Source organism: Mustela lutreola, chromosome 17, assembly GCF_030435805.1.
Source record: "Mustela lutreola isolate mMusLut2 chromosome 17, mMusLut2.pri, whole genome shotgun sequence".
Lineage (NCBI taxonomy): Eukaryota > Metazoa > Chordata > Mammalia > Carnivora > Mustelidae > Mustela > Mustela lutreola.
In genome coordinates, this window is record NC_081306.1 from 40,764,546 (window position 1) to 40,787,844 (window position 23,299).

A 23,299-nucleotide genomic window follows, 5' to 3' on the forward strand; every position below is an offset into this window, starting at 1 on the left:
GTGTATTATATCCTGTGGCTCATTTATTTGAGACCCGGAAGTCTCTCATTTGACCCCCTTCGCCCAGCCCCCGTTCTTCTCTCTTATGAAAGCAGGATTCATTCAATGTAGATAAAATAATCTGTTATTCCACATAACCGGTCTCAGATAAACTGGGAAATGCCACAGTACCTAAGAGTGAGCATGCGAAACAAGAGCACTTTGGCAGCTCTCTGTGGGGGAGGGAGGCTCCCACTTTTTCCTTGGGATGCACTCAGTGACATGGGACCGGTCAGCATTGAACCAAGGGAGGGTGTTGGTGGCAGTCACAACGCGCCATCTGTAAAATGGCACTAGTGGTTGTGCCTCCTTGCTGGGGCTGCTGGGGGAGGAAAGAAGATGATGCGAGGACTGCTTGAAGCCTGATGCCTGGCGCCCGCTAAGGCTCTTCTCTCACCGGGCTGAGTGCTTAAGTGTCTGGTGTCCTAACCTGCCATCCCCCAGAAGGTTAGGTGTTCAGACTCACGCAGAGTCCCGAGGCTCGAATTGGCCTAGTGGAGGTTTTTCTCTGCAAACCATTTTTTTTTTTTTTTTTTTAAGAATTTCTTTACCCGAGGGACGCCTGGGTGGCTCAGTTGGTTAAGCAGCTGCCTTCGGCTCAGGTCATGATCCCAGGGTCCTGGGATCAAGTCCCACATCAGGCTCCTTGCTCGGCAGAGAGCCTGCTTCTCCCTCTGCCTCTGCCTGCCTCTCTGTCTGCCTGTGCTCGCTCGCTCTCTCTCCCTCTGTCTCTGACAAATAAATAAAATCTTTAAAAAAAAAAAACAAAAAAAAGAATTTCTTTACCCAAGGGGCACCTGGGTGGCTCATTGGGGTAAGCCTCTGCCTTCAGCTTGGGTCATGATCTCAGGGTCCTGGGATCGAGCCCCACATTGGGCTCTCTGCTTAGCAGGACCCTGCTTCCCCCTGTCTCTCTGCCTGCTGCTCTGCCTACTTGCGATCTCTCTGTGTATCAAATAAATAAATACAATCTTTTAAAATCATTTTCTTTACCTGAGAGAAATGGAGACAGCACAGGCAGGGGGAGGGGTAGAGGGAGAGGGCCTAGCAGACTCCCTGCTGGGCTGGGAGCCCAACACGGGGCTCGATCCCAAGACCCTGAGACCATGACCTAAGCCTAATCAGGCGCTTAACTGACTGAGCCTCCCGGGCACCCCTTTTAAGATTTTAAGTAATCCCTACACCCAGTGTGGAGCTCAAACTCAGCACCCCAAGATCACTCCCGACCGAGGCAGCCAGGAGCCCCTCTGCAAACCTTAATATATAAAGTGACCGTGAAAACAGTGCACCTCTGGAGGCTTTTTCTTTTGCCTTTCAGAGGTGTTTTCAGTGCCTCGATGTCCAGCTCTGTGTGAAGTGCTAATAACACAGGTCACTTCTCATAAAAGTACTAATAATTTTGTTTCCTGTGTCAGGAACGGCACCGAAACATACCAGCGAACATCTCCTAGGCCAGGAAGGAGAGCACAGATCCTGTTTGGATCAAGTCCACCCCCTGAGCCTGAATGATGACTGCAGAGTCCAGGGAAGCCACAGGTCTGTCCCCCCAGGCTGCCCAAGAGAAGGATGGGATCGTGATAGTGAAGGTAGAAGAAGAAGATGAAGAAGACCACATGTGGGGGCAGGATTCTGGCCTGCAGGAGACGCCGCCTCCCGACCCGGAGATTTTCCGCCAGCGGTTCAGGCACTTCTGTTACCAGAACACTTTTGGGCCTCGGGAGGCTCTGAGTCGACTGAAAGAACTTTGTCATCAGTGGCTCCGGCCAGAGATCAACACCAAGGAGCAGATCCTGGAGCTGCTGGTGCTGGAGCAGTTCCTTTCCATCCTGCCCAAGGAGCTCCAAGTCTGGCTGCAGGAATACCGTCCCGATAATGGGGAGGAGGCCGTGACCCTCCTGGAAGATTTGGAGCTTGATTTATCAGGACAGCAGGTAAGACGAGGTGAAACCGATTCTCTGTAAGTAGCGCCTGGGCTTTAAGCTTGGGGCAAAGAGCAGGTTACAGTGGAAAGCTGGCACTCGTCGTCCTTGTGGTGGTGACTTTCTGCTCTGCTTGGATGCTGAAAGGTGTGCCGGCCTCCTGCTCCTGCGTCCAGGGGTCCGCTTACCAGCTTTTGGTTTGTTTAAATTCCTGTTTTAAAAGTGATTTACCCACAAGCCCACCCTGTTTATCCTCAGGTGCCAGGTCAAGTTCATGGACCTGAGATGCTCGCAAGGGGGATGGTGCCTCTGGATCCAGTGCAGGAGTCCTCGAGCTTTGACCTTCATCATGAGGCCACCCAGTCCCATTTCAAGCATTCAGCTCGGAAACCTCGCCTCTTACAGTCACGCGGTAAGAAGCAAGGTTTCATGTGGGGAAAAAAACCAGCTGGGTGGGGGTGCCCTTACTGTGTTGCTGAGGGCCTGTAGTTAAAAAAAAAAAAAATGATGGGTTTTTTTTTTAAATCATTATACATTATAGTCAGTATTACTAAATATGGGGAGAATCTAATTTACAGACCAACCTCAGAAGATAATGTTACTGAGAAGGTAAATGAAATGTATGTCATGAACTTTGGTGGACATTACATTATTCTTGGAGTTGTTAGCATTTTGAATGTCCAGCAGTTTTGTTGTTTTTTTTTTTTTAACACAAAATTGCTGGGAAGAGGTATTATATTTCCAGCCTGGGTTTTAAAACACTGGCTAATATCATAAGTTACCTTGAAAAGGATCATTTTTAATTTTATTTTATTTTATTTTTAATTTTATTTATTTGTTAGTCAGAGATCTCAAGTAGGCAGAGAGGCAGGCAGAGAGAGAGAGATGAGGAAACAGGCTCCCTCCCAAGCAGAGAGATTGATGGAGGACTTGGTCCCAGGACCCCAGGATCATTACCTGAGCTGAAAGCAGAGGCTTAACCCACTGAGCCATCCAGGCGCCCTGAAAAGGATCGTTTTTTAAAATACATTTTATTAATGTATAAAAATGTAGTATAGCCTCTTTTTCTCTCTTTCAGAAATTTTAAACAGAAAAGGATGGAAAAAACATTTTGTTTTTGTTTGAGGAACATGAGAAAAATCATTTCAAGGTCATACGTAAAAATCAGTTTAAATTTTTTTTTCCTTTCAGGGAAATACTAACAATATCCTTAACTAATTTAGAAATCAAAGTAGGTGTGTAGACTGTCAGTAAAAATAAGAACATTAAAAATCCCATTGTTCAAGAAGCGTGGATAGATGCACATTTCTCAACCAGGGTTCATTTGTGATGACATTTAAGGCTGGAATACTAGAACTTCAGAAAATATTCTCCTCTTGTGCATTCTGGAGAAATCTGTAAATCACTGCGTTGTGATGATTGATCCACCACTGTCCATCCAGTCACGCTCGTGTCCTGTACAGGGTTTGGGAGGTTTTTCCATGCTCTGCACGGAGGGAATCAGAAAATTGAAGAGGATATTGGTAGCTTTCAGTGCCAGATTAGAGCTTCCTGTCCCCAGCGTAGCAGTTTTAGAAACCTGGGCACGGACCGTTGATGCTTCGTAAATAGTTTTGCAGGGAATTCAGCCATACGACTTTACCCCCAAATCCCTCTCAGGGCTGTTCTTCCAGAGTCTTTTTCCTAATTCTCAGAAGGTAAAAATGCTAACTACTTGGTCTTTCTGCACATTTTGCTTTAGCTTGCTTTATAACTGTATGGCTTGAAATAGTTACAAGGTTTAGTAATCAGTTTCAAATTCATTTCTCTTACGTCTTTGCAGCTCAGTAACATCATCTGTTTATCCAGTAACATTTCCAAATCTAATACAGCTGGGCAAGGGAAGATTTTAATTTTTGCCGTTTAAAAATCTGTATAGTTGTTCTTACACATGGCCTAGTGGATCGTGTGTGACCATCAGCAGTGATCGTCTGCTAGACATCTTGTCTTAGGTCAGTGCCGACCCACATTTCTGCGAACTAGCAAATGTCTCATCGACATTTGAACCTTATAGAACGTTTAGTCAGAAAACTGTGGCTAAGTGAGGGAGAAAAGTAGGAGGACCAAAAATGGCCAGAAAGGACCCACTCTTTGTGCCCTGTGTTTCAAGATATTACCACTAAAGATTGTTAACGCTCGTGTTATATTTTCCACAACTCAAGGAGATTGTGATGCTCTGGTGCTGTTCCTTGGACTGGAGAAAATTAAATGGTGAGCCAGACTTGAATCATGGACCGGAAGTTACCCACTTCCATAGATAAGGAAGACTAGGAAACCGGGTTGTAATTCTGGCTCTGCTACTCTTAGCTGTGTGACATTAGGCAAGTCATTGACTTTCTAGGTGTTTGGTTTCCCTCTCTTTAAATGAAAGGGATTGGACCAGGTGATTTTAAGGACCCTTTTATGACTCCTTGTGACGTGGAATAGCAGAGGTCATACTTTCTCTTCGTTAGCTTCTCTGCAGTTACCTACTCTGTAGTTGAACACTGAACATCACACGTGCTGGGACAGGAAAGAGAGGCCCCGGGCCCTTCTTGGAGGGGAGGCCCAGAGCAGAGCTGGTTTTACTCACAGCTCCTTTCTCCTCCCTCAGCTCTCCCTGCCACCCATGTTCCTGCCCCTCATCACGAGGGGAGTCCCAGAGACCAGGCGATGGCATCTGCACTATTCACAGCAGATTCCCAGGTGAGCGGTGGGCCCCTCTGCCTTCCTGAGACCCTCGTGTCTGCCTCTCTTCCTGGAGCTCTTTTAGCTCCCTCCACCCCGGACACCATCTTGATGCCCCTTCCCACAGAGTGGCCCCAGTCCCGCCCTCCCCATCCACCAGAACCTGGCATGATCACCTTTTCTTTCCCAGCATCCTGTAGGTTTGCAGTCAGCTCTGTCCCTGACTCCCAAGTTTGGGTGACGGGATTGTCCCTGAGCTTTGGGAGAACTGAGTGTGGGGATCTCGTATTATTTCAGGCAATGGTGAAGATCGAGGACATGGCCGTGTCCCTCATCCTGGAGGAATGGGGATGTCAGAACCTGGCCCGGAGGAATCTCAATAGGGACAACAGGCAGGAGAATTATGGGAACGTGTTTTCCCAGGGTAAGACTGATGCAGGACTATTGTCTAAGATTGTTTTGCATCTTCTTTTTTTCGTTAGTTTTGGGATTTCTGATGTGTTCACTTCAGAGTTGACAAGGATTGAGAGGCTACTGAGCCCCTTTTCTTCAGGCTAGATAGAGCGGGAGCACATTTGTGTTCGCTTAACCCTCAGAGCCTGAAACCGTGAGTCCCTGATTCCAAGTGGATTTTTTTACTTTTAGGTAGTTTTTGCTGTTCGAAATCAGAAATACTCTTTTAAGTTCTGAGTTCTCACCTCTTCAGCCATTCTTCTCCAGTCCCCATCAGTTGTAGCGTAGGCGCCTCTGTCAAGGGGATGGATTCTGTATTTCCTATTCTAGAGGTCCGAGTGAGACCTAATCATCATCAGTCTAATCCTAACCTAGGACCGCATTCTTGGACTTAACAGTCATCCTTCCGTGGGCTTTCTGTCTTCTTCCATCCCATGAGCACTGCTCCCAGGCAGCTTTGTGTTAACTCATGACTTGTCCCTTACAATTAGGATTCCCCATTTCCAAACCTAATGGTGATCTTCTGCGGAGAAGTCTGCTCCTGGACGTGTAGTAAGAACAAAAACAAGCTCTCAGAGGCATCAACCATATAAGACAAGGTGACACAACTGACACACATTCCCATTTGTCCCCTTCCCTCTATCCCCGGAAGATCGTACTGCAAAGCAGCTCTCAAATGAGTTGTGTCATGGGATAGCCACAGTGAGACTTCTGCCCGGGAGGACAGAGGGAGGGTGAGTGAAGGGAGCTGAAGAAAGAAAGTTACTAAAGAAGCCTCAGGTTTTATTTTGAACCATAGACCTAATCGAGTGGTGGTTTCTTGGTACTTGCTCTTTGAACCAGATTCTGAAAATTAAGCCCAAGAACTGATCTGTGTTTCTGAGCTGGGTATTACCTACCCCATGATAACTTCAAAAAGCAAACACTAGTTGCAGACGGTCTGGGAATTATCCCAGTAACCAAGGACTTTGGCTTGGAATTCAAAAGAAGTGGACAGATTTCCTTCTCTTATGACTGGTTCGGTATTTCTAGTGATTTCATCACTAAAGTCAGGGCGTAGGTACTACTCAGCTTTCCGTGGTTGCATTCAGGGGCCTCTGTGGGGTAGTGCAGGCCCACCTAGAAAGGGCTCTTAAAGCCTGCTAAACAAAGAATAGAATTGTAGTAACTTGGGTTTTTTCCTAGATAAATGTGAACGGCTATAAAATAGTGCATGTACATTGGACAGTTTTCATTCTCAATTTAAAAATAACAACAGATTGAATCTAACTGCAATAAAGATGTACTTCAGTGTTTTAATGTGCTGGTTTAATGACGGGATCAGCTTTGCACTTGTAAAATTTGGGTTTTTTACATCATCTCCTTCGTGGGCCATATCCAGAATTGTTTCCAGTTTCTTTTCTGTTCTCGGGTGTTCTCCCTGGTCTGTCAGTGAAGGTTTTAGTTACGTTTACTAATGCCCCAGTCAGCTGCTTCCTCACCCTCATCTGTGACAATGGAGCGCTGGCAGCTCTGTGCTACTCTCTCTGGAAGAGAGAAATTCCTGTGTCTGAAGACCGCTGTAACTTGCCAAGGCCAGAGCTCCTGTGCTGTCCACTCACTGTGGACTTGTTAAAAATCTCACAGAACCAGAGTATTCACTTTTCCTTTATTAACTATGTATATGTCTTCCTTTGTGGGCTAGTACCACTTACCGTTTCTACGAGGGACCTCTCTATTCCCTTTGTTCAAACTCATACTTAATATTAGAAACAGAACATGATGTTTTGTTTTGTTTTGTTTTGTTTTTTAAGATTTTATTTATTTGACAGAGATCACAAATAGGCAGAGAGGCAGATAGAGAGAGAGGGAAGCAGGCTCCCCGCTGAGCAGAGAGCCCGATGCAGGGCTCGATCCCAGGACCCTGGGACCATGACCTGAGCCGAAAGCAGAGGCTTTAACCCACTGAGCCACCCAGGTGCCCCACATGATTTTTTTTTTAATGTATATTCCTTATATTAATTACTGGATGATCAAATCCTACAACTGTGAATTGTGACCCCTTATGTTACTTTGTTCCTCTCCCTTCCTTCCCTAACTTGTTCTGCTCCCTCTGGTCTCCCCCCGCCCCCCTCCCATTTGTGCATTCCCACCCTCTCCCAGTGCTCCCTCTGCTGTCCTCCCATTCAGCCCGCCCTCTCCTTCCCTAACTCTGCTCCCTTTTGTCCCGATTCATTCCCCTGTTTTTCTCCGATTTCATCTCCGATTAATACTGCAAGGTCATTTTGCAGGCAAGTAGAAGCTTCCGGGAAAACAGTGTCAGTTGATTAACCCACATATTCAAAAGAAAATGGTGCCATTTGTATTTTCTATTGTGTCAGGTTGTGAAAACAGGAGTGAGAATGAGGAGTCAACCTCAAAGGCTGAAGTTGCAGAAGACTCAGCGCCACGTGGGGAGACAACAGGAAGATTCCAGAAAGATTTTGGAGAGAAACGTGAACAGCAGGGCAGAACAGTAGAAAGGCAACAGAGAAACCCTGAGGAAAAAACTGGAAGAGAAAAAAAAGATTCAGGCCCAGCTACGGTCAAGGAAAAAAAACCCACCGCGGGCGAGAGAGGTCCAAGGGAGAAGGGTAAAGGTTTGGGAAGAAGTTTCAGCCTGAGTTCAAACTTTAACACCCCTGAAGAAGCTCCAACAGGAGCGAAGTCCCACAGATGTGATGAATGTGGTAAATGCTTCACGAGGAGTTCAAGCCTTATTCGCCATAAAATAATCCATACCGGGGAAAAGCCCTATGAATGTAGTGAGTGTGGGAAAGCCTTCAGCCTCAACTCCAACCTGGTCCTGCATCAGAGAATCCACACCGGAGAGAAACCTCATGAATGTAACGAGTGCGGCAAAGCCTTCAGTCACAGTTCGAATCTCATTCTCCATCAGCGGATCCACTCTGGGGAGAAGCCCTATGAATGTAACGAGTGTGGGAAGGCCTTCAGCCAGAGCTCAGACCTGACTAAGCATCAGAGGATCCACACGGGGGAGAAACCCTATGAATGTAGTGAGTGCGGGAAAGCTTTCAACCGAAACTCGTACCTTATTTTGCATCGGAGAATTCACACCCGAGAAAAGCCCTATAAGTGCACTAAGTGCGGCAAGGCCTTCACGCGGAGCTCGACCCTCACTCTGCATCACAGGATCCACACCAGAGAGCGGGCCTCCGAGTACAGCCCTGCCTCCCTTGATGCATTCGGCGCCTTCCTGAAAAGCTGTGTGTAGAGTGAGAGTTCCAGAATTCGTCAACAAGCCATTTCCCCCTTTTGTTTCCAAAAACTGCTTCAGAGATGTGTGCCCACGGAGGGGAAAAAAAAGAAGGGCTCAACAGATTAAAAGGAAAAAAACTCACACTTCAGGATCCTTGTAGTTCCATCAGCAGTGTTCCGCCTTTGCATCGTCTGGTGGGCGTGTAATCCTCCCACACGATCCCTGCAGGGAAAAGCTAGTCCTATGGAGAATCCACACACTCTTTCCACACAAGATAAAAGCACACATACAGTCAGACGTCCAGCTTTTCAGTAATGAGGATACCTTTAAGGCGCTCTCGGACTCAGCAACCACAACATAGAATCGAAAGATTAAGATTGGCTCCAGGAAAGCCATACTGGGGTTTTTTAAGCTGCTTTCCGCAAACAAGCCCTACTTGGCCAACATCTTGGTATACCTTATTTCTCAAAAAAAAAAAAAAAAAAAAAAGAGGAATCGCTAAAATAAACTGCATTGGGACGTGCTGCTCAACCTAGTTATATATACACGTTAAGTTATATATATGATCACTGGTAGCCTGCCAAAGCTATAGAAATCTAGGACTGTGCTGATCGGTGTCAAACCAAAGATTTCTAGCTCTTCCTGAAAGAGGGTATGTGCACCAGTCTACAGTTCCAAAGGACCGCAACAAATGTAGATGGTTCTATCCTCATCGCTGAGATAAATCCTCCTGAAACGGCAACAATGATTCGAAACCCTTCTCCCCCTGCTTGAAATCCCGAAAGCACTGTCGCACTCCAAAATGCATTTCTCCACAAGTTAGCGCTTGATTGATCATAGACTGTCTTATACTTCTCTGTTGTCTTGTGTATGCGGGTTTTCATCACGCCCCCTCCCCAGAGAGATGCTTCGATTGTCAGGGGATCCGTCTGTATCCTGACAGCACTGGACACGGTGCTGAACACGTAAGAGGCACTCGTTCCACCTGACTTCCAGCAGGACTTCTACGCTTCCGGTGAAGTCCTTTGTCAATCGTGAGTACCTGAAGTAGGGTAGCCTGGCCCAGCTTGTGAAGCCGACCTTCGGAGTGCGAGCATGCTACAGCTCTAAGGTCTGACTCTCCTTTTGTCCTGACTAGAAGAAAGCCGCTGGCTAGCTGCCTGCATAGACTCTTCTACACACAGATCTGTGAATAAATACCATGGAATGTCAGAAACGACTCTCTTGTCATCATCTTCAGAAAAATAGCAACTGTTCCTAAGGCCGTGTCCTGATACCTTTCTGGGGCAAAAATATCTTAGCCAGAATTCTCTTCAGTCAGCTGATGGACAACGTGATCATTTAGGCACTTTCTGAATCCTTTGTAACTAAATAATACAGTGCAAAAGATGTGATTTTTTTTTTTATTGCTTTTCAGAACAAGGAAAGGTGTGGAGTGCGTTTTTCCACCCCCATACTTTCCAGAAGCTTTGCAAAGGTATTTGATGCCGTTAGCTGGCAATTACTGTGTTCATTGCTCCGAGTTCACCGACAAGCGACAAGCTGAGATGTGGTTGGTCATCTCACACCTGGACTGCACAGGGTCTTCTCTGTTTCTCATCCCTGAAGGCAGAAGGTGGGGGGAAAGCAGGAAGAAGCAACACGCCCCCTAGAAACTAATGACAGACGGTTTTCGGGTACACACCCGGGGGAGCCAGGAATCATGGGCGACGTAGGCAGCCCTCAGGGCCTTGGGTGGAGAGGTCTCTGCTCTTGAGAGTGTGTAGATGGTGGTGGACAGCCCCGCAGGAACTTAGAAGCAGACCAAGAGCAGACCCGAAGACTCTGCCCCTAACCGGAGAGCACCAGGTAGAGTTTGAGTTTATCCCTCAAGAAACAACGAAAACTCACCCTCCACCAGCTGTTCGCCGACCGACCACTCGAGCCCAGCGGCCTGCTGGGCTTTAGGGGGAGCCAGCGAGTGGGGGCAGCTGGGGCCTCAGCTCCAGACCAGACTTCCATTCTGCGCAGCAGCGAGTCTCTGGCCTCTCTCAGTGACTGGGACCATCCATGACCTTCCTGGAGCTCCGGAGCCGGTCCGCCAGCGTTGCCTGCGGAGGCGTCCAGGAGGTCCGGCGGCGGCGGAGGAAAAGCTCTGAAGGTGTGCAGCGGCCAGTGAGCCGCCGCGGAGGGTTCGCTCGCCACCGCCGACACTCGCCCCCGGGAAGCCCTGAGAGCTCTGAGGCGCCTCGGTCCCGGGGACCGCGCACAGCGCCGACTGTTCTGGAGAGGCAGCGAGCCCCGCCTGTGGCTGCTTCCACGTGGGCCTCTCCAGAGCCGCAGCCGCGCGCTGGCCTCACGCAGCCCTCGGCTGTGTTTTAGAAAGTCCAGCGCCACCTGCGCCTCGCGTTTCTGTCCCGCGCGCCAGCCACGAGGTGGTCCCCAGGGTTGCCCGGGGTCTGTGGCCGGCGCCCTCCCTTCAAGCAGCCACCCGAAAACGCGCTCTTTGAAGAAGCCAGGCTCCGGCTGCTCGTGAAAACCCGTTCACGTCGCGTCCATTCCTCGGCTGCCCAGTGCGAAGCGTAACTGGGTCATGGTCAGACGGGCTCGCCTCGGCTCCTCAGCGCCGGGATGTTCAGAAGCGCGTGACCGGCTGCAGTGTGTTCACAGCTGAAGAACTCCGTAGTTAACCATTAGCATGCTCGTTGACCTAATGGAAGTTTTTGAAGGTTCTTCAGAATATGCCTTATGAAAGAAGCCTTGCCAGGACAAGAAGTGCAGTTCTTCAGATTGCGGGGAATTTGTTTCTGCTCCGGCCTGGCAGGCAAAGCGACAGCCTGAGACTACAGACCTCTGAGGCATCCTGATTAGTAAGAACCTTAGTATTCAATCAAAGGCATAAAAGTGAGACTGTGCAAACTTTGTACAGAGAGTTCGCCGTGTTTGACGTGTGTGACAGTTGACATCTCACATACATCAGAGAATTCATTCCAGAAAGGAACCTCATGAATGCGATTCATGTGGCAAAGCCTTCCATGCGGTCTCAGCCCTTAGCATCAGAAAGCTTACGCTGTAAATATACTTTATTAATATTGTATGTGAGGGAAACTTTCACGTATACCACTTGTTGCTTCGGACAGAAAATGAATTCCGTTAGTCTGTTCCAATCATGTGATGACTTTCAGAAACACTGCAGAGGAAGCTCGATCTTAACCCCAGAGGATCCACAGAAGAAGAAAAAGAAGAAGAAAAAAAAGTGGGGAAATGCTAAAAAGAAGGCAAAAATTGTTCATGCTGAGTACTTCTGTATATTTTGTATGACCACAATGTCTGTGTCTGTGTTTTGTACCTCTGGCCCCGGTTGTTACTCTGTATATTCCCTGTAGACAGATAATGTATTTTATTTTAATCTATTTGACAGAACACATCACTCCAAAAGAGCAAAGTTTTGGAGTGAGTAGTGAAGGGGGTGGTGGTGGGCATAGACAGAAAGTCCATTTACAGACCTGAAGTGGGGGACTATGAGAGAAAACCTTCATAGTTTGGTGCTTACCAAATCTGGAGAGGAAATTAGGAAGTTTCCTTAGGAGAGACAGGTTAATAGGGCCCTCAAGTGGAACAGTTCCTAGAAACATACAGCTTCTTGGGTGTTTTCTCTTCAAAGCCAGAAAGCAAACCCCTTAGCTGCCAGCTCACCATTCCAGGCAAAGAAAATGGGTTCTCTGAGCTTCCGGGGGGGAGAGGGGCTTCTCCATGAATTGAGAATGGAGAGTGCCCTGGAAAGGCCAGTGGGACCACTTAACCTGACCAGTCAGTGGAAACCATAGTCCTGCTTCCCCTACTAACTCATCTTCATGCTTAGGAAATTTGGGATAGCAAAGCAGCAAGATGGGCCCTTTCCTGGAAAATGGGCATGGATACATCCACTTCCTGGCATGGCAGGAAGTTATTCTGACAAGGCTGGAGAAACATTTTTATATTCCCTTTGGCTGCGCTCCTGTGTACCTTCCCTGCCCCCAACTTTCTTCCCTGGGTTGTTCCTTCCCCACGACTGTTGAAAGGCTTTTGAAGATTTGTAGCTGTGAAGGAATTTTTTCCTCCTTTTTATCCTAGAGTTGATCGCCTTTTCTTCCAGGGTCTGGTCACCCTGAAGTCCTCATCAGAAGCTAGCTAGCCAGGTTCATCCTACCATACTCATGAAACATTCGTTACGCGAATTGGAGTAACAGTATTAAAACGTAGTCAGACAGTGACAGCAATACTTACCAGAGGGGCCATGGTTTTGTGTGTCCCACTCTGAGCAACTTCTCAGAAATATTTATGAGGGGGCTGGGTTCCCCATCTGGGAAACCAAATGAAGGTCTGCAGATTGCAAAGTGAAATGTAGAATCAGAGAAGAGGAAATTAAGTGGTATAAATAGATCTTTTTATAGAAGTTAGAGTAGATTTTTATTTCAACTACTACTGGAGAATTCAATAAACATTATTTGAAAAGCTTTCCTAACATAGGTTTAGGTTTTGTTTTTAGAATGGACACACTACTGTACATTTAAAAGCAGTTACTTATTTTGCTACTCAAATTAATTTTTTATTCTATCTGAAGATGAAATTATCTGTTTTACTTTTCAAAGCTTTGTAAAACAAACTTGAAGTTCTAGGGAGGCTAAGCCATCTCCAATTCTGCAGGTCACACAAAAGTTGGAGAAACACTTCGAACGTCTCATCCGACAGAATGTCTTAACGTGAGAACATAGTTTTCATATTGTCTGGTCCTGTTTTCACAGCGGATACCACAAACCTCATGTTTTTCTCTTTATCCTGAAACAGTGAAAGGTAAGGAGAGTCATTAGGTTGACTTCTAAGCAATGTTATTTCAACAGCTTTAAAAGAAATGTCTTTAAGATTTCTCCCCTCCATTAAAGAATCATGCCTCATCTAAGAGTTACACAGTGGTCAGCAGAGCTAATTGGTCCTAAAGTGAAACTTTCTCCCTTCCACAAGCACTCATTAAACAGTGAGGCTGAGTGTTTTAAGGTACTGGGGGGGGGGGGGGGAATGAGACCTGTGAGTGAAAGGTGGCATTAAAACTCGGATTTCATTCCGGTTTCAGATTTGGGTTTTAAGTTCCTTGGGTCCAGGGAAGGGATTAGACAGTTGCAGGCGCCCCCACTCAGGTGGGTCTGTGCTCGCTTGCCTTCCCCCTCACCTTAACCTCAACAGTTTAGGTAAGGTTTCTTTCTGCCCTAGCAAGGACAAAGCATGTTAGGCTTAGAGCTGCTTCTGCTAGTAGCCGGGGTTCTTCCGTGAGATCAAATAGATGGGGGGAGGGGGGACAGTGGACGGTGATTGTGCAGGAAAATCTTGGTCTAAAAATAATGAGTTTAAGGGGGGGGTACGTTGCAAGGAAAATCAGCGATTATTTTAAAATGAACATATGTATTTTTATTAACTTGTAGTTAAATATAGATTATTACAACCAGGTCGACATGATAAGCCTAAATCTATATAGAGAGCTAACTCAGGCATTGTCTTGTTTATCTGTAGACTGGGTAAGACAAACCTTTCCTGTGTTGTCAGTCCCTAGTTTCTTAGTTTAGAATAAATTAGACCAAAAGAAGAAACTCGTCTTTGTATACCTGCGAATTAAGTTATTACTGTTGAAACCTGGCCTTTCATTTCACTAGTTGTAGAAGAGTCCAGATGCTTGGTAGATGTTCAGTAGGTGATTTTTAAATTGAATCTGTTCATTTAAAATCCTCATTAACCTTTCTAGGAAGGCTGCTTTGAGTAATTAATGGAATCTTAGAGGAAAAGTGGTTTGTTTTTTAAAAAGCTAGGGGACTCCTCTATTGGAAATAATTTGAAAACTTGATGGAGGACTAAAGTTTCCATCACGAGAAATGGGAGCAAATTACCATTTACATGCCTTTATAGTCAATGGTCCATTTTAGGAGGCTGGTGGTGTCTGACAAATGTTAGAGCAGATGGGGAAGGAAATTGTGGGGAATTGTAATAAATATCTCTTTATGTCGTTTCTCTTCTGGGTCATGGTAAAACAATAAATTATCACCTTTAGGTGGCAATGTTGGTGGCTTTTGTTTTTTCTCACTCTTGGTTGCATAAATGCTCACATTTTGGATGAGGCAAAAAAAAAAAAAAAAAAAAAAACCACATAATTTCAAAGGTAAAAACTGGAACTGTGACCCACAGGCCCTCCTCGCGCAATGAACATGTTCTCCTTCCTGTGAGCTTTCAAGTTCTAGGTAGCTTCTTGGAAGGGGGCAGCCAGATCAAAAAACCGTGGAGTAAAGTAGCTTTCAGTGATTCCCCCCCAAATACAATCTTCTCAGAAGATGGAACCGTTAAAGTAAAACCTTTGACCGATTTATGAAACTCAGAAAAAAACAGAACACCCTAGTAGTCAGCCTGTGATCTGATAGTTCAAACTTGGACACTGACCTCTCACCCAATAACCTGGTTTTGTTATTGCATAATATAGTGAAACAAACTCCGATTGTTTTTGTTACTTTGTCTCATTTAAATAAATGATTTATTCGCCCTATTTAGAGACCAGAATCAAGGCACAAAGTGTTCTATCTGCTTTGGTTTCAGGGTCCTGAAGGAATACTAACTCTTCCCTGCTTGCTTTCCAGGGCATTAGTGGAATAAACAATTATTTTTAACTTGAAATAAGTAAAAGATGGCACGTTGGGGGAGGTTATTTTTCTGCGTTGATCTTCACAGTTCAGGGGAAGTTCACCTTTTCCTGGGCCACTGGCCTGGCCTGGGCCCCCCAGAAAGCAGAAACTAAAGTGAGGGCTTGTGTGCCTTAGGAAGTGATTCCAGAGAACCAAATTGAGGGACAGGGCAGGCAGAAATGGGGAAAAATCTAACACGTTCTTGAACTTGGTCACTGCTGTGGAGGATGGGGTCGGTGGCAGATTCTGGCCCTGAGCTGATAAAATCAGCCTTGGGGTCCCAGCTTCCCCACATGCCAGGGCAGGGCAGAGCGGCTGGACTCCTCCAGGAACCGGTTTAAAAAAAAAAAAAAAAAAAATCAGCCTTGGGCACAGAGAGGACAGTGCCTTAACTGCAGCCCTCAGGACACACAAAAGTCAAGGACTAGGGTTCCTTCCAGGAGCTTCAACTTTCCACTCTGTGCAGACCCACAGTCTCTGTGCAGTCAAACCTGGTGGCTGCCACCCCTGCCTCTATGCCTGAACCTTCCTCACAGCTGCCCGAGGGAAACGCAGATGTGGGTTCCCGGCGCGGGTGTCTCCCGATCGCCAAAGCCCCATGCCGATCATGGTCACTCTCCGCAGATGCCCCTCTGTGTTCCTTCCCAAGGGCCCGAGGTCCCTGGGAAACGCTTCACCCGCTGGTCCTTCCTGCTCCCTGGAGCCCCTGGCCTTGCTCTCTGGTGCCTCCATGCCCCTCCTCACCCTGAAACACCTGTAACCTTAAGGAGCAAGACAGTCTTTCGTTTGACTGTCCTTTCCTCTTGATGACCAAATTCCTTTCCCGAATGGACCATGACCACATCTCTCCACTGCCTAGCTCCCTCTTTTTTTTTTTTTTTTTTAAGACTTCATTTATTTATTTGACAGAGATCACAAGTAGGCAGAGAGGCAGGCAGAGAGAGGGGGAAGCAGGCTCCCTGCTGAGCAGAGAGCCCGATGCGGGGCTCGATCCCAGGATCCTCAGATCATGACCTGAACTGAAGGCAGAGGCTTAACCCACTGAGCCACCCAGGCGCCCCTGCCTAGCTCCCTCTTAAAGCTCCGGGAATTCAGCTCTTCCCCAACCACTTAAACCACGTCACAATAGATCGCGGGTGTTCTTGACAGCATTTTCTCTCATCTCCATTCTCCCTTTTCTAGAACGTTTGGCCATTTCCTTGAAACTCTTGTCAGTGGCTTTGTCCTTCAGCCTCTCTCTCTCCTTCACTCACAAATGATAACCATGAATTTTCTCTAACCCACACAGTTTTGCAAAGATGGTTGCCTCGTTTTACAAGTGCAGAAACGAGCCCAGGACATGAAGCAGCTTACCAGATAAATGGCAGAGCTGGATTTTATTGTATTTTCTGTAAGTTTACTTACTTATTTTTAAGCAATCTCTACACCCAACGCGGGGCTTGAATTGACAACCTAAGGTCAAGAGTCGCAGGCTCCACTGAGGCGGGCAGGCGCGCCCAGAGCCGGATCTTCGAGCGTGTGACTCTAGCAACAACCGGATTCTTTCCACTGCTTCATTGTCCCCTGTTCTCCTTTATGAGCTCAATTCTCCCTCCTTCATAAGTCACTTGCGTGATCCCACAGCTACGTTTATGGAGCAGCCTAGCACAGTGGTTAACTGTTCACAGGCATTAAGTGGACGATCGAATCCTTTACCCACCACGTACTCACTGTATCTTAGTTACCTCACTGCAAAATGGGCGCATTTTGCATTAAATGAGCCATTATGTAAAGCATGGACAACCGTGCCTGACCTAAGTGTGCCAAAAATATTACCTGTTCGTACTTCCTCTGGGGCCTCTCAATCTTCTCGATGTTTATTTACCCCTCACTAAAGTCTCATTTTTTAAAAATGAAACATGCTGGCATGTCCTCCATCCCACGAGTCCCTGAAACACATGTAACCTTGAAATCAGGTATTTGTGAAGTTGGGGACCCTAGCTCTGGGCCCATTTCAGTCCCAAATGTTAGGTACAAAATTTCACATGGCCTCTGGGCTTCTCTCAAGTTCCCCCCCCCCACCCCCTCAGCTGATGTGTGTCCCTTTGCAATCCCAGATCCTCCAAGGAGCCGGATTTCCCCCAGAATAATGGAAATTGCTGCCCAGGCTTAAGCAGCCTTACTTGTCCTAAGCCACCCGAGTCCCTCTGCTAGTAGTCACCGCAGCCCCCAAGTCTAAAGCATGGCCTCCACTCCAGATTCTTGAGTCTCCCCTACCTGCATTATCTTAATATTGTGTGCCCGAAACTTGCTTCTGGATTCCACATTTTAAAAGAGAAACGATCCAAGTGCAGGATAAGGAAAGCAAACCACCTCGTCTGTCCAACAAAGGATTTCCCTAGTGAGGAGAAAACTCACTGGGAACTTGGTCTCTGCCCTCAAATATCTGAAGAGGGATGCGAGAGGGACTCGGTTTGCTCTGCATGAGTCCAAGACATAGGAACAAAAGTCCTTTTCAACAAACATTATTGTCAGGCCATGCACAAGGAATAAGAAAAGGAAAGAGGTACGTCAACGAGCAGGGCAGATAATGGAGGCAGCTCTCGTGGCTCCCAGGACTCGGACAAATTAGAAAAAGGGACCCCTTGCTCAGGACACTTACTTGACTGCCTTGTGTTGGCAAGTTGTGATAACCATAAAGTTCACTGATCACTCCCTGATAAGGTGAATGGTGGCCCCGGGATGGTGCAGGGAGTTGCACAAGTGGGAGCAGCCTTTGTGGAAACCACAGGCAGAAGAAAGAACCTGGTGCAGAACCAGCCAGAGCTGCATCAATCCAGGCTTTGGGCTGGGGGACATCAGGGGACCCGCACAGGAAGGGATTTTGCATGAAGGAGGGCTGGGCCAGATGTCCTTCGTGATCTCCTTCTATTCTAAGAGAATGCAAATGTTTCCGGGTTCTTCCAAAAATGAGGGGAACAGCTTGCAACCTACTCTTGTAAAAGTCTTGGCAGGAAGCTTTACCCTCTCTTATTATTTTTTTTTTAATCTTTTTTTTTTTTTTTTTTTTTGGAGAGAGCCAGCACAGGGACAAGTGGAGAGAGGGGCGGAGGGAGTGGGAGAGAGACTGTCAAGCAGACGCCCCTCTGAGCACGACCAGGTCTAGGGGCTCAGAGGTGGGACTCCATCTCATGACCCTGAGATCAGGATGTGAGCGGAAGTCGAGTTAGAGAGGCTTGGGGCACCTGGGTGGCTCAGTTGTTAAGGGTCTGCCTTCAGATGGGGTCATGATCCCAAGGTCCTGGGATTGAACCCCACATTCGGGCTCCCTGCTCACCAGAAGCCTGCTTCTCCCCCTCCCACTCCCCCTGCCTGTGTCCCCTCTTTCGTTCTTTCTGTCAAATAAATAAATAAAATCTTTAAAAAGAGAGAGAGAGAGAGGCTTAACCAACCAAGCCACCCAGGCATCCCTAACCTCTCTTAATAAGGAAAAGGCAGGGGCTCTCACCAGAGAGGGCAGAACTAAAAACAAGGGTCTGTGACAGGTGGAGCCACATCTCTATCCCTGGGGAAGGGGGGAAGAGGGTAACATTAAACTAGAGAGAAGATCAGAAACAATATAAGAATGTTGAAGATTACAAATCTCTTACTGTCGGGGTAGTCAGTTACACAGCTGGTTCACTTTCATGTGATCCAAATGCTTTAAAGTTGTCAGAGAATGTGCAGCACCTGGCTGGCTCAGTTGGTAGAGCTTACAACTCTTGACCTCAAGGTTGTGACTTTGAACCCCACACTGCTGGTAGGGATTTCTTAAAAAGTTGTCAGAGGAGGTAGTGTTTTGTCTGTCTTCCAGGTAATCAAGTTGCAGATCTAAATTTCCCAAGGCTCACTAGCCACAGGGCTCTAGCTGTAAGCTACGGGTTGTCTAACTACATCACTCTGCTTGTATTCTCTTTTCCTTTAATTTTCTTTTTTTTTTCTTTCTTAATATTTAAATTTTTTTAAGTAATCTCTGCACCCAACATGGAGCTCAAACTCACAACCCTGAGATCGAGCATTGCATGCTCTTCCAACCGAGACAGCCATGCATCCCTCCTTTCATTTCTTTAGCTGAATGAATGTCTTTGCAGCTCCCCAACATGTGGTACATGCGGACTCCTTTTGGGAAATAAAAAAGCAAGTTTTCACAGCTGTCCTTGGTGAGAAGTTTGCCCGGCCCTGTTCTAGAAGAGGTCGAGGTACGATTACCCTCTACTGACCAAGCATAGTGACAGCAGCAAAAATAAGCAGGGCCAGAATGTGCAAGCAAGATCTAGAAAGCCACCATATGAGGGAGAAACATGACCACCACGCTGCTGGAAGGGGAAGGAGGAAGCTAGAGCCTACAGTAACCACTGGTAGATTTTTTTTCCTTTCCAGACTTCAGCCACAAGAGATGCTTTTTTCTTTCTTTTTTCTTTTTTTTTTTTTTTAAGATTTTATTTATTTGCTTGACAGAGAGAGAGAGAGAGTAGGCAGAGAGGCAGGCAGAGAGAGAGGGGGAAGCAGGCTCCCTACTGAGCAGAGAGGTTGATGTGGGGCTCGATCCCAGAACCCTGAGACCATGATCTGAGCTGAAGGCAGAGGCTTAGCCCACTGAGCCACCCACATGCCCCTCTTTTTCTCTTTCAAGACAAAAGACAGTTTGGTAGCGTAGAGAAAGATGGGAATGTGGAGGTCATTTAGAAACTGTGGACCCCCCAAGGGCCTTAGATCAGTTCGAATATTTTACAGTCCAAGATGAGTGTATGTGCCACCAAAGCAAGCGTGTATGGTCCAAGATTCAGAAGCAACCTTCAGATAAGATCATGGAACGGTGTAGGAGATCGCTGGGACATCATAGTGTTCAAATATTTTGAAGGACTGACAAGAAGAATGACTGCATTTTGTGAGAGAACAAGGCCGATCCAGACCAGGTTCAAAACTGCTCTGAAGAGGAAATGTAGTTAAGACACCACAGTGAGCCACTAGGTGAGGTAGCTAACGACTCATTTGCTTTCTTATGGTTGTACCATATGGTCATCGTTATATATATATATATTTTTAAAGATTTTATTTATTTATTTGACAGAGAGAAATCACAAGTAGATGGAGAGGCAGGCAGAGAGAGAGAGAGGGAAGCAGGCTCCCTGCCAAGCAGAGAGCCCGATGCGGGACTCAATCCCAGGACCCTGAGATCATGACCTGAGCCGAAGGCAGCGGCTTAACCCACTGAGCCACCCAGGCGCCCTGGTCATCGTTATATTAATGGAAGAAAAGAATAGCTCATCCTGAGTTAACTTGCTATGATATAGGATGATTTGGATAGCATATTGATCTTTCTGATGCTATTTTTTTTTAAAGATTTTATTTATTTATTTGACAGAAATTACAAGTACACTGAGAGGCAGTCAGAGAGAGAGAAGGAAGCAGGCTCCCTGCTGAGCAGAGAGTCTGACGCGGGACTCTATCCCGAGACTCGATCCCAGGACCCTGAGATCATGACCCGAGCCAGCGGCTTAATCCACTGAGCCACCCAGGCGCCCCACCTGCTATTTTTAAAAATCTATTGAGATATAGTAAGGACATAGGATTGAATCAGAGAATCTTGACCTACTCTCAGGTCCATTTTCCCCTCCTCTCAGGTCCACTACTAACTAGCTCACTCATGTGCCTTGGATCTGACCTCCCCAGGCACTTTGTTTCTTCACCTGAAAACCAGAGCTTAACCAGATCATCCTTAAGGTCTATTTTGGCATTAATATTTTCCAACTCTGGGCCTCTTTTCTTTTTTTTTTTTTTTAAGATTTTCTAAAATTAACTTTTTTGAGAGAGAGAGAGTGAGTGAGCGCACAAGCAGGGGGAGGGGCAGAGGGAAAAGGAGAGAATCTCAAGCTGACCCCCAGCTGAATGCAGAGCCCAATGCGGGGCTCGATCTCATGACCCTGAGATCATGACCTGGGTCAAAATCAAGAGCCGGACACTCAACAGTCTAAGCAACCCAGGCACCCCTCCTTTGCTTTAGAAAGAGCAACAAGGCTAGAAATGGAAAGATTTCTTTCAAGCCTCAACATCACAGCTCACTAGTTTCATGGCTAGGCAGAGACCTTTTTGACTAAGAGGCTGGATAGAGCACTATCAAGGCATCAACACACATGCAACTCACTCAAGTGATTCTGTTCCCTTCAACCATCTCTTCCTCCAGTCTAATTCTGAGACAGCAGAGTGCCTAAAAGCATAGGCTTTGGAGAAAGAGCCAGGTTTGAATCTTGCTTTCCCACAGATCACTTTGTATGACCCTGGTCAAGGTACTTACTTTTCTGTGCTGGTGCTTATAGTTTCCTGGCATGTATTTTACAGGGGAAGTATTCTCAGGACTGTAATATTTCATAGGATTGATATCATGAGGATACATGTGTATAGATTGTTTCCAAAGTTGGTCACTACATTATCTCCCATCCCCATCCCCTTTCGCAATGTGACCAAGAAATAGAGTCTGTCTTTTCTTCCCCTTGAATCTGGCCCAGTGGCCCAACAATCTAACATGGTGGAAATGATGTTGTGTGATTTCCAAGGCTGAGCCCTAACCATCGGCAAGTTCTACCCTGACCTCCTCAGGAAACCAGTCACATCATGAGGAAGCCCAGGGAGCCATGGGGAGATACTCACACAGGAACGCTGAACCCCCAGGCCGACATCCCCGGCTGAGCTTCCAATCTGTGGGTCACCATCAACTGCCAGCCCTCCCAGCTGCTTAGCTGACACCCCAGGAAGCAGGAGAACCCAGCCAATCCACAGATTTGTCAGCTTGTATGAGAAATGATGATTGTTGTGTTAAGTCACTAAGTTTTGAGTTTTTTAATGTAGCAACAAGGAAGCGAAACCAAGTCTTAGCAGTACCTTGCCCATAATAAGTGTTCTAAGGACATATATGGAGGGAACACGACCAGCGAAGGAGTGCTGTGAAAGGACTGAAAGTCAAGGAGAAACCAATAGGAGTATGGGGCAAGCTGTAGGAAGATGTTAAAGGTCATCTAGCGCAAAAATGCCCTCTGCAGTATTCCTGTCCTCCTGTCCTCCGGGCTCTCCCACCTCTCCAAGACAGCGCCAGATGATACAGGAGGTGGCCACTTTGAGTAACTCCATTAGGAGCTTCTTCCTTATACTGAACTTTTCTAGCATTTCCATTCACTGGTCTTAGTTCTGAATTCCGGGGTCCTATAAAACACATTTCTTTTGGAAATGACAACTCTTTACATATTTGGAAACTATGACTACTTTGTTCCCCATTTTCCCCTCCTCTTCTCCTACCTAAAGAAAGGAAAAATTCTCCAGATTCTCTCCAGTGAAATGGTATGGTGTTCAGATCTCACACCCTCCAATTTGCCCATTTCTGGGCCACCATTAGTTTTTGGGTGCCTCTTAACAGGTGGCAGCCAGAATCCACCCATCTTAGATGTCTGACCATGCATGGGGCAATGAATGAATGAAACAAGACTGACCATGTGATGACGGTTGAAACTGGCCAGTTGGTACATGCAGGCTAGCTGTCATCCTCTCTACGTCTTTGAAAAAAAAAAAGGGGGAGGGCGCCGGGGTGGCTCAGTGGGTTAAAGCCTCTGCCTTTGGCTCAGGTCATGATCTCAGGGTCCCGGGATCCAGCCCCGCACTGGGCTCTCTGCTCCGGCGGGGAGCCTACTTCCTCCTCTATCTCTGCCTGTCTCTCTGCCTACTTGTGATCTGTCTGATAAATAAATAAAATCTTAAAAAAAAGAAAAAGAAAAAAAAAGTAACGACCCCCCCAAAAAGAGGGGGAAATAATACCATGTTTCTATAAAGTTAGGGTGCATTTAGGAAGGGAATTTCACGTGTAGGCATGTATGCTGTCCTTCCGCATGTGCGCCTTTTGAGTGGATCAGGTCAAAATCAAACTCAGTGGGGGCTGGAGGGGGTGTGCAGAAATAAACATGGAATCTAGTCTGGACCCTGCGACCGAGCGGAAGCAGCGGGAGAAAGCGGTAGGCAGAGACTTCTTTCACAAGCCCCCCAGCATCAGGAGCACCTTAGAAGGCAGCAGCCTCTGAGATTTCTGCCCAGAATTCTGTTCCGATTGATGCCACCGGGACTCAAGTCTGACAGTGATCACTCAGTCTCTGGCTTCGTGAGCCAAACGTGGGGCTCCGTGTCCATAAACGTGGATCAAGTGACGGGCCCGGGTCAAGGGTGAACCCGGCTCTTAAGTCCAGGAGGGAACGCTCTCCCTGGACGGG

At 46.9% G+C, this 23,299-nt stretch overlaps 1 protein-coding gene across 1 annotated transcript in view; it reads left to right on the forward strand.

Moving 5' to 3' along the window:
* Positions 1-23,299, forward strand: part of LOC131819125 (zinc finger protein with KRAB and SCAN domains 1-like) — a 63,216-nt gene that overhangs the window by 8,868 nt on the left and 31,049 nt on the right. The window contains 5 exon segments of the mRNA XM_059153878.1: positions 1,455-1,970; positions 2,217-2,370; positions 4,591-4,682; positions 4,962-5,088; positions 7,478-8,315. Of these exon segments, the coding sequence (XP_059009861.1) occupies positions 1,545-1,970; positions 2,217-2,370; positions 4,591-4,682; positions 4,962-5,088; positions 7,478-8,315 (1,637 nt within the window). The 5' untranslated portion in view covers positions 1,455-1,544.